This window comes from Leptosomus discolor, chromosome 6, assembly GCF_034619465.1.
Source record: "Leptosomus discolor isolate bLepDis1 chromosome 6, bLepDis1.hap2, whole genome shotgun sequence".
Taxonomy (NCBI): Eukaryota; Metazoa; Chordata; class Aves; order Leptosomiformes; family Leptosomidae; genus Leptosomus; species Leptosomus discolor.
In genome coordinates this window covers 50,699,799-50,714,664 of record NC_141396.1, presented here as the reverse complement: position 1 = coordinate 50,714,664, position 14,866 = coordinate 50,699,799, and the positions used below count along the sequence as shown (strand labels likewise).

The following is a 14,866-nucleotide window of genomic DNA, read 5'->3' as shown; positions in this document are numbered from 1 at the left end:
TTCCTCAGGTGGTCACAAACCTGACTTCTTACAGTGAGACGGACTTTGCTCCCCCAGTCCCCATCTTGTGGCCCATCCACTTGAGAGGTGTGGGAGGAGAGGCTACCAGTGAAGACTGAGGCAAAATATTTGTTGAGTATCTCAGTATTCTCCTTGTTCATTGTTACCAGCTTGCCAGTCTTGCTCATTGGGAGGTTACGCTTTCTTTGACCTTCCTTTTCCGGCTAACACACCTGTAGAAGCCCTTATTATTATTCTTTGCATCTGTTACCAAGTTCAGCTCCAGCTGTCCTTGGCCTTCCTGACCCCATCCCTACACAACTGGGTAGGGTCCCTATCCTCTTCCCAGGATGCCTGTCCCTGCTTCCACTGCCTGTGTGTTTCCTTCTGCCCTTTAGTTTGCCCAGCAGGTCTTGACTCATCCATGCCAGTCTCTTGCCTTCCTTTCCTGATTTCTTACACCTGGGGACTGAGAGCTCTGGCACTCTACGGAAAGCAGCATCAAAGATCTGCCGGCTCTATTCCTGCTGCTTTTACCCCAGTCTCATTTGTTAGAATGGCACTACTGCAGAGCAGAGAAGTAAAAATGACCATACCACAAACGGGATGGAGTTCAGACTCTGAGACTGTCCTAACATCAGAACTCACATGAAAATGGATCTTAATTTCATTATCTGGAAACAGAGAACAACTAAGTCTCAAAAAAAGGAAGACCTTGCAGAAGGGGCCTGTCTCCAGTGATTGCCAAACACAGCTGATCCCTTGGTGTTTCACACAGCATTAGATCTTGTAGAGACATAACTTTTAACAAATGAAAAAGTATGCCCCCATTAAAAACACTATTTCCTTCATTATTCCTCTTCTGCCCAACTTTAACAGCATCTTTTATTATTTAAAAAAAAAAAAAAAAAAAAAAAGGTAATGCCAGAAGTGGAAAGCTTTAAAAAGAAACAGCTGTAATTTGTGAATGATTTGATAATGCCTCCAGCCTGCTCAGCCTGAACTTGTAACTGGTTTATAGAGCTGCATTAGAAAAAACTCACTTGTTAGCTAAAAATGAAAGAGCTTTATAAGGAGATCTGATTTCTCCACATTAAAGGCTGATCTGTGAATGAGCAGATTCAGGTGTGTCTCTAGTGCCAGCACGCCATTTCACCAGGGCAACTGCCATCCCATCAATGCTGTGTTGCATTGCAGCTTCTGACTTGGAAGAGACAATAACCTAGAAGGCATTTCATTATTCCATGTTTCATTGGTTTCCCCTCACAGAAACAGGGACTAGGATTGCTTTATGAAGAAAATAACAATCCTTTTTACACTGCAGCAAACACATTCTTGGCTATAAAGTTTGATGGGTCTTCCTAAGGCTGGAAACTTCGTCCCTTCCTTCACCCCATAAAACAAAGAAAACAACCTCCCAAAGGTCTGTTGCCTCAATATCCCTTCCTATCAGTAATTGGATTAGTCAAGAGGTTTGTCTCAAATTGACCATTTGAAGATAAGGGATAATATTTTGTAGTATTTGAGTTGAGACTGCTTCAGAGACAAGTTTTTTTGAGCCTGGAATAACCTAGTCAGATCAAGGAGTCAACTCCTAGTCAGCTCCTTGTATCAAAACAAGGACTTTCAGTACAGCTCTTATTTCAGTTGTACAGATGACCCTGCGATAACTATTTGTAAGCTTAAAACATAAACTAAATAAGATTGTACTTCCTAAATATGTTGACTTATTTCCCCTCTGGTGGCTTTTTTGAAATGACAATATTCCTTTAAAATTTTGGCTTCATTGGGAGAGTCCAATGATAGCTTATACAGCCACGTAACTGTGCAAAGAAGGGGAGCAGAGTTAGAAGTCACCTGAATAATGAAAAGCTACAAAAAAAATATTAAGAGACTATACTGGTGTGTCCTACGCAATAAAGTGAAACAAAAAAGAAGGCTAAGTACATTTGAGCAGTTTACAGGCACTGTAAACAGATGACTTAATCCACCAGGCGGTTAACCTTTGACATGGAAGATCGCTTCCTCACTCAAACTTCAATGTATGTTTATGAGAGTTAATAAGAAAGGCCACAACAAATAAGAATCAAGTTTTGTGATTTTGATGTGAAGGATAAAAGAGTCTAGTCAAGGTAGCTTGTTTCTGAACATACTGCAAAAAATGCCAAAAAGTATAAATGGTTCAGCTTATGCCAGTTCATTTCAGTTTCTTAGAAACAGCCAGCACTGCTCAGCATGATACAGATGTGTTCACAATTAAGTTCTCATGACTATTTACATCAATTTTAGCAGCAACATTTTAACTTAAGTTTTTACAGTTACTATTTTCCACCTATTGTAGAAATTAAAGAATCACACTTAGAGAAAATCATACTTTAAAAAAATTCTTAGTCAAGCGTTGTTTTCAGTCACCATAACACTTTGACAGTCTGTTTTTGCACTAGAGTGGGAAACTAGAATGTGAAATTAGTGAAACCCATTTTTTTTTTCTCTTCCTACAAGAATCTGGTTACCCTATTACTAAATTTGTCAGATCTGAAGTAATTCAGCACACCATGAGGGAGGCTACATTTTCCAAATTCAGCATGGAATTTTAACTCTCCCCTCTGCCCCTTCACACACATACTCTGATATTATCTGAATGAATGACTAGCACAGTCCGAAAATCTTACGCTTTCACAGCAGGAAAACCAATCAACTATTATTTCAACTGACCAAGACACTTTTCAGCTTGTAACTCTGAGAACTGTTTTACTTTGGCATAAGCTGTCACGAAGCTATTCAAATCTTCATTGAGAAACAGCTTGCCGTTACCTGGAAACCCCACCCAAACAATTACAGGATATAGAGGAAAAAAGTTAAAAGTTTGTTCTAACAGGTTATGAAAAAAAAAGAGCTGATTTAGAACCATAACTGCTTCAACTTCTAGTTTAAATCCACTCCCCTCAAAAGTGCCTAATTTTAGCATAAATTCTATAAATATGAAGTGAAACCAAGAACATACCCAATCATAGAAACAGACATCCACTTTCTTCTATCAGAAATGCTGTGATTTAATAAACGCAACCAATCCAGCCTGAGACATCCAAAGCCACTAAATACATTCTTCAACATAATAAATACATTCTCATAAATACTGTAGACATTGCTGCAAAAGGTGATTAAGGAATCTACTGTATAAACAAACAAATAAAAATCATTCCTACCTTTGCCTGATGTTACTGTGCAAGGGCTGGTCATTCTGCAAATGGATTGGTGAGGCTGCCCGCTTTGGTGAAGAAAGGGACTCTCTGGGGGTATGCTTTGGTGATATTGGCACTTCGTTACAGGAGGAAGATTCTCGTCCAGAAATTGAAAGGGAGACAGAACTATCCAAGGTTGCTGAAGGGTCAGAAGCCTGTCTAATGGCACCGTCATCATCTGTTTTTCTATCACTCTTTTCATTTGAGAGGTCTTCTTTATCCAAAACACCATCTTTTTCATGGCTGGAGAACTCTTTTGATTCTGAAATCACTCTCTTTGCCTCCTTCATCTCAGTCCTGGACAAATACAGGGAGCCACAGTCCTTGTTTTCATCATCTTGTCTTTCACTTTTCACTACCTTTCTTTCCATGCTGTCGGGATCTTTTCTGGCCCGTGTGTATCTGGATGAGTAGTCAGAATCCAAATCAGAATCAAGAGATAATCCGTACTTTTCTGCCAGCTGGCGCCGCCTCTCTGCCTTGTACCTAGCTATTCTTTCCGCCTTTGACTCTAGTTCCTGGACATCCATGTTTCCTGCACTATACAATGGCTCTGTATTACCTCCTGTGATTTCTGCTCGGTATCTGGATGATCTGGGTTGTTTTTCTACAGAAGAATCTGAAGTTTCCTCCTCTTCATTTGATCTTCCTGTCACAAGTACAACGTATATGAGCAAGTCCATCCCAAAACTTTGAGTATCCTACTCACCATTCACACTGAGTGAACTAAAAGCTCCCCATTTTTTTACAAATCAAAGTGTACTAGTGACTGCATAGACACATTACATTTTTGCACTTATGTCTCCAAAAGAACATACAAATGATGAAGAAATTAGTTATAATTCTTTAAGAGTCTCCTATCAAATTATTGTTGTTTTAAACCAAGATGGATAATCAACCTTTTTTCAAATAAGACAACTGGGGAATTAAAAGGCAAGTTAAAAAAAAAAAAACAAACCCTGGCCACAGCTCTTCTGTAAAACACCTCCCTATGTACTGCACAAATAATAGGGTAGTTAAACATGAAGTAATTCAGCAATCCAATACTGATTGATATATACTACTTACCTAAGTGGGGACTGTATGGATCAGTTGCACGCATATATCTTGGTGTATCTTCCTCTAGCAAACGGTGTGTGACTGATACTGGACAGTTTTGTAGAAGCATAGGTTGTGTATCATTTTCAATTCCCTCTAAGCGTCTAGCTATTCTCTCTTTTCTGAAAAAGATGTGAAAAATGTGAAATCAGGCATCTCTGAAGATTTGAGGGGAGAGTTTCTAAGAGGAGGTAACAAAACAAGCTCTGTGTTTTGTTTGTTTTGTGTTACAGTCCAAAGACTTTTTTTTTTACCTTTTCATTTCCAAAAAATCTTGGTTGTTTGGTTCAAACAGTTTTCTTAATTCTGAAACTGAGACAACAAAAGATTATACAGTTTATAAGCTACTAAGTTTCAGAAACTTACAGAAACTTGCTCAAATGCTTTAGAATAAGAAGGAACAGTCAAATAAAGTTAAGAGGTTTGAAATGGCTTTTGTTGGGGAACAAGCATTTTCCTCTTGTTTTCGTAGTTTGTTAAGCTTGTGTTGTCAAAAAGTGCATTAAGCACATAGTTTTAAACACCAAGGAGTCCTCCCCTCCAGGTACTTCCAGGCTAAGCTAGAATCTGCTATGCCATCCCAGCAGTTTTCAAGATCTAGTATAAACTGGGAAGTTATATTTTCATTAGCTGAGGTCAAGCTTACACACTGTAGTAACCCATTTCAAAACAGGTAGTACGGAATTACTGCTCACCCTGTCTACACAAAGGTTGGGGACTGACTATGATTAAAGAGAAACAGTGCACCCTATTCCTTACTTTCCTCCACACCCTTATATTAAGTAAATCCCAAGGATCCCAGTGACTCATAGTTGGAGTGAAATTTACCATGTACTCTCACGATATTCCTGCATGGTTAATCACTTTCTACTTTGCTAATTTTCCCTTGCAGTTTTAATTAGACATATTTTCCTTCTCTCCCCCTAAACTGTTTGGTGGTGTTATGTGCTAGTAGACAGCTGTCACAGTTCACAAAATAGTAGTGAACCAAGAGGAGGCATGATCGCTGAAGTAATCCCTATATATATACACACATATGTGCAGTTACCAGTGATGTTTGCAAAACACACTGGAGCGGAGAGTGCTACATAAACAAGTGCGGTGTGAGTTCAGGAAGAGAAACCATCCAGGCTGTCAAAGGATACAGTGGATGAGTGTGTGTGTATGTGCCTAACAACCACCGCCCCCCCATCCCCATGTCATTGCCTTGGCACAGATGTGGTGCTAAAAGTTGCATGCGCCTGTTCTGATGCAACACACCTCTGGGGTTCTGATCCTCTCGACCCAGGGACCAAAAGTTAAAGCAAGCTAAACTCTACAGCACGCTAAATCAACCCTAGATTGCCAACAGAAACACCTGATGAGTCAGGAGTGTCTAGTAGATACTGTTCCACACCACTGCAAAAGTAAATCAACTTTTGTCCCTACCAGACTTCATTGCTCTAGGTACTCAGAAGATGAACATTACTTAAACACCACTCTTTGAAAGGTCAGATGCACCTTCTCTCCCTTTCCTCTACTGCAAGAGCTTACATGCATAGCTAAGTCAGGGTTTCAGCTTAGCTGACACACATTGCTGTAGTCAATAGCAGTACTCATACCTCAGAGACACATACTATTGACATTGGCTGTTGTACCAACCTCACGTGCTGAAAAGCCTCTAGTACTCCAGGTAAAATGTCTTGGATCAGCAAGAATGATCATGACTACTCAGAAGGAAATTAATGAGGTATGAATATAGAATCTGAGGCTACAGAAGAGTGCCTACCGAGAATGTGCGATTAACAGGGGAAAGAAATACACTGGGCCACTCTCCAAAACAACTCCTTTAGTGTACATTTTTACAGAAAGCAGACTCAAGCTATCCGCTTCAATTTCTCAAGCCAGGTTAGCTCAGACTATGATCATGCCATGAAAAAAAAAAAAAAAATCTAATACGTACACATTCAATGCAACTAGCAGTGCAGATGCAGCTACGTAACCATGCTAACCCAAGGGACACCTCTTCCATGCCTAGTTTCAGCATCTGCAGCAAAGCAGATTGAAGCCTATGCTGTTGACCAGGTTGACAGTGGAACCCAGCCTCTGAAAGTCAGCAAGCTCCAGGCACAGATCTCTGGAGACAGACAGAAACTAGACTCGGGCAATGCAAAATCTGCATCCTGAACTAACACCAAAGCAAAGACGAGCCCTTACGTTGCGTGCTCATAGACTTTTCTCTCAGTGCACGAGCAGTTCCTGCTGCTGCCTGCCTACTGAAGCAGTGCTAGCAGTGGAACTGTATTAAACAGGGAACTTATGCACATGAAATCAGTCTTCATCTCACATTCACACCAAAGGAAATGATTTCTCATAAATACTTTGCTCTTACTTCTGCCAAATCTACTTCTGTTTAAGTTTGTTCCACTGGCTATTAGTTTTTCTGTTCCATATGTTGGCTATACATACATAAAATGGTCAAAACAAAACCTGTAATTGTTCTGCCACTTCAGACAGGTCAAAGGCCTCCACAGCTCACAGTTAACAAAACCATATTCCATCCAAATCCTGATAATTTTTCTTCCCTAGTCACCAATTTACATAGTCCCTAAAACCTTCATTAGAGAACAGGTCTTTTACACAGCTTTAGTAAAGCTCTAAAGTACAGCTTCATATACTAAAGTAATCTTTTTTTTTTTTCCACCCCCAAAAAGGAAACTCGACTATAAGTTGTCCATATACAAGAAAAGTGGAACATCCAAAGAACTCCCAGCAGCATTAGCTCAACACCCTCTTGCTGTGTGTTAGCTGAAGTTCCAGAGATTCTACTACCGCTTTGCAGTCCTAAAAAGAACACCGGCCTCATGAAGCATCTCTCCAACACCTTCCCAAACAAGATGGGACAAAAATAGCATGGGACTACTCTATGCTGCCTTACACTTTTTCCACACTTGAGATTCCAGACAGTAATATCAGCTAGGTTGGCCAACATCTGCAAAGCTTTTTGTGAAAGCAGTTTCAGCAATATTCTTCTCCTGGGGAAGTGGGGAAAAGGAGCACAAAAAGGCAAAAAAAGAAGATAAAATGCAGGAAGCCTTCTACTCTAGTGATTTCTTTTTGCTGAATAAAGTATTTGACTTCAAAACGTGACAGCCAGCTGGAGAAATTTCACTCCCAAGGACACTGGTTGGCCCTTGCAAGCATAGGTGATCAGGTTTCTCTTTCTTAGTCTGCAATTTGAATGTTGGAGCCAATTCCCCATCCGTTCATGGGATGTTTTTCCACACAACCATCATGAACTACATCATCTCAAAGACACTCATGACAGTTTTAAAGAATAACACTTCTACCTAAAAGGTAGCACAAAGATCTCATTCAGCACACAAGAAAAGACTAAGAAGCTTAAAATAATTAATTTCTCAGTAAAAGCTCCTTATCTCAGTCGCTTCATGCCAACACACTTTGTATAAGCACTGCTGGTCAGTATAGTTAAGGGCAACAGGAAGAACAGCCACACTTCAGTAACGGCCCTGAACTTCAGGCTTTATTTTAGAATGTTGAGCAGGATGGTACAGAAGGATACCCTCTAAGGCAGACTGTCAAGAGGCATCTTAATTTCGGTAACTGTAGACCTCCTGAGCAGAATTTACCTTATAATACCAGTATTTATCAAAAGCAGTATTGTTCCATGTCTCATTCCAGAATAAAAACCAAAACGTACATTTGAAGTCCACTTTACAAAAATGTTTTAAAAATTTCTTCAATTAAGGTAAGAAATTTCTTACAGAATTCAGAAATCTTTCAGAAACATTTGTTACAGAATATAAATATGGTTTTGCTGAAAGCCCTCTTTGATAACAGCAGAGGGGATACATGCGGATGAAGTTGCAGGCATGTGACAGCAGTTTTATTTTTAAAATAGAGAAGCTGTAAAAACTCAATCAAGCCTTTCAAAAGTCCCTAGTAGAGAGTGAACACATACATTTGTGAAGCCTGAATAGACATGGATCAAAAGTTTGCGTGCCAGAAACTTAATTTCTCAGAGATGGCAAATAACCATTTCAATGTAGGTATATCTGCTTTCATCTTGAGGAAAATCTAACACAATAATGAAGCCTACCAGCCTTGTTCCTACCTCCTCCTCTCCTCACCTGGAAAGATGATGGTGTACAAATCAGGTTGGAGAAGCATTTACCTTCTGTTTATGCTAGCGGAGGCATACTAACATGTTCAATGCTTAACTGCAGGCAGCAAAGTGTGAGACTTCAGCTAGACTCTTTGAACCTCAGTTCAGACTGCATCAGTGGAAAATTAAATATATTCCTCCGATTTTCCAACATATGCAAATCTGGATCAAAGTTAGGCCCTAGATGGGACAAATAACCTCAATTTTCAGAAAGTGTTTGGCCTCAAGTAGTCCCCTCAGAATGTAACCATCAGCTCCCACTGCTGATGCCTTTATTCTTAGGAAACAGAGACATCTTGGGATAGAATTTAGTTCTTTGAAGCAATTTACAGAGAAGGTTTCTCAAGCGAAGGCTCCCACGATTAACTTGTTGGCCAGAATGATTCTAAGACTAAGTATGTGGAATAATGAGGGACTATGTATTCTTAGTCACTAGTGCCCTCCAGAAGTCTGTATTGTGTAAACTCTATTCCATCATTGTGTCAATGAAGTCTCTTTCTGAACACCTGTAATGATTATATTATAAAAGCAAGCACATGACTTAAATATCATTTAAATATTATGCTGGAAGAAAAGCTCCTTTCTAAAGCAACTCTGCAACAAATGACATTGAAAGAGCAAACCCGTTGCTTTACGCTGGGATTAGTGCATCTAGCCTTGTAGTTTGTCTGAAAAGGGTAAATACTGTCAGAACACACACACAATTTTAATGGAAGTTCTGAGATCCAGAACAACCCTGAGTGAAGGGAACAACCTCTTTGTGCCAGTTACATGTAGTTCTTCAGTCAAACTTTACTGGTCAAGAATTATTTCCAAGTGGATTGCGATTTCCTCTAATTAATTCAAGAGAATTAATTCTCACCTCTACCTCAACTGTGTCAAAAGATAAAGATGGAACTGCTGTTTTCTTCATAAGTTACTTGGACTAAGACAGAAGTTTTTTTTTTAAAAAAATAGTCCCAAAACGCATGTGTAGTGCAGGTCCTTCAGCATGCAAGATTGAAATTCAGTGAGTAGTCAGTTGGTCATGCAAGCACAGCGATTCTACCAACCACTGAAGGGTACCAGGAAAAGCTATGACTACAAGCCAAGTTAATACCTTTGAATTCTGTATTAATCTAGTGGTACAAAGAAACCCCTTGAATTTCAACTACTTCTTAACTTACTGAAAACTAGGTAAACAAAGCTGAACTTTATGAAGCTGGCATGTAACAAGGCCTTATAAAAGAGCAGTGTGGTTTATCCCCTATGCATACTTCACAGGGAAAAAAAAAGTCACTTACAAAACATCTGTGCCTAAGAGACTTTAACTGTGCCTTGCACTTGCATAGGCTAAACTTCACATGCTGTTAAATTACCACTTGGGTTCATAATGTGTCTCCCTTACCTACCTTTTGGAAGTACTGCTAAGAGATTAGCATCAATATCCTTTGTGCTGTTTGCAAGTTCTTCTTTATCTTCAAATGAGAACTCCTTCTGAAAACTGAAAGCAACATCTGGTTTACAGAACTGTGGATGTTTCTGCCACAAATCAAATAAAGCCAAGATGTAACAAATTTACTGCAAGATAGTCTAACAGAGATAGCAAAGAAAATATTTTCCATAAGAACGAAATAAGAAACAACCCCAAGAAGCTCACAAAGCCAAACCTAACATAATTTGAAACTTGTTTGGAACTGACTGTGACACATTTTTGCATTAAATATTTGACCCAAGACTGCCTTCAAAATGCTATACTAGCAATTACATTTGAAATAATATATAGCAAATGATTCCCCATAAATATTAAAACATATTTCGGCAAATGCAGTACTGTATGTACACTCCACCTAGAAGCTTTCTGCACGACTGCCCTATTGTTGTTACTGCACCGATCTCTCCATTTTGTATGGCTTATAATACACTAATAGGAGCAGTGGATCATTTAGTTTTATATCTTGTCTTTTCAAACCAGCAAAAAAGCCCATTTAGATGAAACAAAATGTTTCTTTAAATATGTTCATTAAATATACAAATTTTAACTGTAAAATGCAGGTGTCATAAGGGTCTAAAGTAGTACTAATTGTCTACAGAGTGTTTTTTGGAGGAATCCTCCATGTGGGTAAAAACAAAGTGAGATTTTTCTCTCCAGTTATTAAAAACTGAGAGGCAACTGCTGTATTCTGTCATTATGACTTCTAAACTATTCCAATCAGGCATAAGAAAACTTATACTACTCTTAAAACCTTTAGTAAACTGTGTAGACAGGTGTAATGGCTACAAATCCCCACAGTGATCCTAGGCTCTTCATTTTGCCATGGTAGTGTTGTGCCATACGATTCACTGTCATTATGATACGATAAATTGCCTAGCCTTACTATTGGAAAATGCTTCCTTAGGACAGTTTTTAAATGGCTTTTTAAAGAATGGAATATCCTTACATCAAGGGTATTTGGTTAGCAAAGAAACAATAGTAAAAAAACCCCAAACAACTGTACTCACTATTCCAGAATAGTATTTCTCATGAAAAGAGTTTCAACATATAATGACTAATAACATTTTACATGAAGTCCAAGAAGTATTTGCTTTGTTATCGTTTATAAAGAATGTTCCTTTTTAAGACATTGAAGAGAGAATAAAACCCTTGAAACAACAATAAACAAACTGGGCTGTATCACATTCAGGCACTATGCCACCTGCTGCAAATTGTCTCCAACAACTGCACTTACAGATATTATGCCAGGTACTGCCAAGAAAAGCAATGTTAGCCACTACAGAAAATAGCAAATAGAAGATGAAGAGTTGCAATAAGCTTTCCATTACAGAAAAGTGTATATCCTTACAGGGTGAAAACGCTTTAATGGAACTAAATAATAAAACAAAATAAAATAAAAAAATAGCACAGAGCAGCCACAAGCAAATGGGCGTGTGTGTCATCTGACACTGGGCATAGACTTAGACAGTTAATCGTATGTTCCTATATGCCTAACGCCACTTTGCCAGCACTCATGATTCTTATTAGCCTCACAATATGTTATTTTCTTACAGACACAGCTTCTGGGGAACCCCCAGGTGGAGAGATTCACAGTTTCCATTTGAAAGCAGTTTCTACTCCTTTTGGCTGAAGATGAGTTCGAAAAATGTGAAGAATATTGCCCTAAGGCTATAGATCAAACCCAAATTTATTTTGTCAAATCAATTTGATTACTTAAGACTTGTCTCAAAAGTGCTGAGGGACCCAGCTCATGACTTGAATACCTAGGCTTTATTTAGCAGCATCTTCAATTGCTTCCATAATGCTTGTGACAGTATAGCACCTTAAGTTACTGTAAACATGGGACTCAGTACAGAAAAGCATTCACTCATACAGCAAAATCCTTGTTTAAATTAACTGTGCACTAACATCCACAACTATGCCTCAGTCCAACACGAATTTCCAAGGTAAAATCATAGAGAATCAGGACTGGCACTAGCCTGCTGGTTCTAAAAAGAATTGCAATATTGGATTGCTTGTGGATCCCCCACAAACTTTTAAATACTATAAACTAGTTAGGTTCACTCCTGCCCCTTCCTCCAAACTCCAGGGAGTTCCAGGGTCTCTGAAGCCAGAGACCCTCTAATTCAAAGTCCAAATGTCTTTCACTGGTTTCCATCCATTTGTTCTTGTGCCAGTGTTGTTGGTCATCTTACTTACTTTTCTTAAGAGAAGTTTTCCACATCTACTCAGCTTCCTCAAGACAGGCTCTCAGTTTCATTGATTATCTGTAAAAATGTTCTCTACCTATTCTAGTTTTAATTCATCTTTTTTTGTATGAGGTGACCAGAATTGCAGAGTCTTGATTCCAGACCTGAGTCTTAGCAATGTTTTATAAAAAAAGGAATTTTAACAGAGAAAGCCTTATTATATGACTAGCCAGACGAATGCCAGGATCTACAACACATTTGCTTTTTTATATCTACACTATATTGGTTGCTCAATCCCGCATGAGAAACTAATATGCAAGGCTTTGCTTTCATCAGTTGCAAGTGACAGAAAAATATATCAGCCCCCAATGCACAACTGTGCACTTAGTATTATTACATTACATCCTTTTTCTATTACTCCTCAAGGTCATCCAGTTCTTCCTGTATGTGAGCTCCCTCCTCCTTTGTACTGAGCGTGGCTTCCAACCTTTGCTCACTGGCAGATTTCATTAAAATTCTTTTAATAACCACAAACTTCTTAAGCTTAACCCTCACTGGGCTACACAGTATCACAGGTTATCCACTTTGTCAACGTCCCTTTACAGTTTCTCATGCTCTTATTTTCCACTTCCCTCTGGACAGACTGCCAACTTTTATTTACTTGTTTATTTTTAAAGGTTTAACTATTTTCATATACTGACTATTTTATCCACAACAGAGTTTGTCCTCTTCAGAGGCATTTTTGCTCTCTCTCACAAAGCTGCAGGTGGCATTAATTGTTTTAAATATTTGCACATCAGAAACACAAAATGTTTCAAACCGATATATCAATCACATTGCTTTCACTTGCACAGAGAATTCAGAGATAGAGCACTGCTCTGAAGATGATACAGTCAAGCCAAACAACTGGGTATTTATAGATACATATATAAAATCAGTTCTAAAAATGAAAGCAGGCATATTTAGGACATGTCACAATATTCAATAAGAACTTTCATTAGGATTCTAAATTGAGTCGGAATGATGTTAAAGCAATTCCAAATAGTAAAAATCAAAAAAAATTTAAAATTACAGGACACTATTCATAAAGGTTTTAAAAAAAATACTCTCATAAGTAAATCCTCACCAAGACTTCCTTTTTTTTGTCAAAGGGATCTATCTAGATGTCTCCCTGCTTCATTTGTTTCTCTGCTAAAGGAGCAGTTGGAGCACCAATTTAGTTGCTTAAGCAGAGGCAGACAGTCAGACTTGGATTGCCAAGCGTATTGCACTTTCAAACTCATCCACAAGTCTGTTCTAGAAGCATCACAACTACATCTATTTACCTTTGCTTTTCTTAATTTCTCAAGTCATGCTATAAATTTAGATGCAGATTCTGAGCAGCAGCACCAGGAGTTTCTGCACTTAACAGCTAGGCTATGCGCATTTACTATTAAAAGAATTTAAGGCACACGTGGGTTTCTGTAAATAGAAAAAAAAGTTTGCAAGAATTCTTTCTTCTTAAAGTCCTTGTTAAATCTGGATAGTGAAAGAGGAACAACTTCTCCTTTGCTTGCCTGAAATACAGCCTGTGATCATGGTTCATGAAATGCAATCAACAGCATGAGGTCCCACAAGTTTGTTTCGCACAGGATTTGTGTGTGGTTTGGCCTCAGGTTCCCAACAAACTCATTACCCTCTCCAATGTTCAGGAATTCATATGATTCCTATTAAAACACAGGCAAGAACATTTCACAACCTCAATAGTTTTTCTTTAAAAACAATGTATAATGTGGCATTAGTAGAGTATTTGACAGCCTCAGTAGTTACACTGCTCTTGCAGCTTCCAAAGTCAGTGTGGGCTGCTTCTATACATCAGGGATTCCAGGCTGAAAACTTCATCTGCTGCTGCAGCAGCAGCATACAGTTTCTAAATAGCTGTCCCACTAACCTAGTTATATGCCCAAAACCAAGCAGAAGTTTGATCCAAATGCCACTGGTAACGCTGCCCTGCCATCTGGATTAAAGCTACGGGATATACTGCGATTTTGTGATTGAAACACATGCACGAAAATCCACTTGTACACCTGCCAGCTAGGTGCTTGGCGTTAATTTTTCTTCTCTTTCTCTACCTCCAGGGGAGTTTCCTTCCCTGGACTCTTATGTAAAAGGTCCATCCTACAGTCACATCCTTCTCTACTCCTCTCATTTCTACCTTCGCCTACCTGCCTTCCATAACACAATGCATCTTTGTACACCTATTCCCTCCGTCTTTCTACAGTACCTAAAATAACACGGCAGGGAATCAGGCACGCTCCAGAAGGTCTGCACTGATTGAAAAGATGCTAGCAAACACAAGCCTGGGTGCCTAAGGCTGGTGGATTCCTGTGCAGCTGAGCCAACAAAACAGCTGGCTGCTGGGGCAAGGATCAATTCCCAACTCCCTGACCTCCTCTCTCCGCCGTGATGTCCAGCAAGCACAAAGGTGGACATCAAAAGCAGTCGGAGTGAGGATGGGAAGAGAGAGGGAATGTGACCTGCCACCTTGCTTAACTGTGAACTGTATCCCCTTACCCAGCCTTGTGGAACCGAGGACTGCAGGCACAAGGCAGCATGGCCCCACAAAGAAGTGGCAACATCACCTCTCCATTCATCTCTGCGGTGTCCCCCTCCCATGTGCTGACAAAGCTCTCTGCATGGCTGTATAATTAATTCCTCC

General features: G+C 39.3%; 1 protein-coding gene across 2 annotated transcripts in view; it reads right to left on the bottom strand.

Annotated features, from left to right (window-relative positions):
• The window catches only part of SVIL (supervillin), a 105,826-nt gene that overhangs the window by 53,383 nt on the left and 37,577 nt on the right, over positions 1–14,866 (bottom strand). Inside the window, exons 3-6 of one of the 2 annotated variants that reach the window (XM_086466384.1) lie at positions 9,897–9,988; positions 4,595–4,652; positions 4,311–4,462; positions 3,207–3,891 (exon numbers count right to left, since the gene is read on the bottom strand). In XM_086466384.1, the coding sequence (XP_086322510.1) occupies positions 3,207–3,891; positions 4,311–4,462; positions 4,595–4,652; positions 9,897–9,988 (987 nt within the window). Of the gene's footprint in view, positions 1–3,206; positions 3,892–4,310; positions 4,463–4,594; positions 4,653–9,896; positions 9,989–14,866 lie in introns of those variants that run through there. The other variant, XM_086466383.1, reaches the window with a different exon arrangement.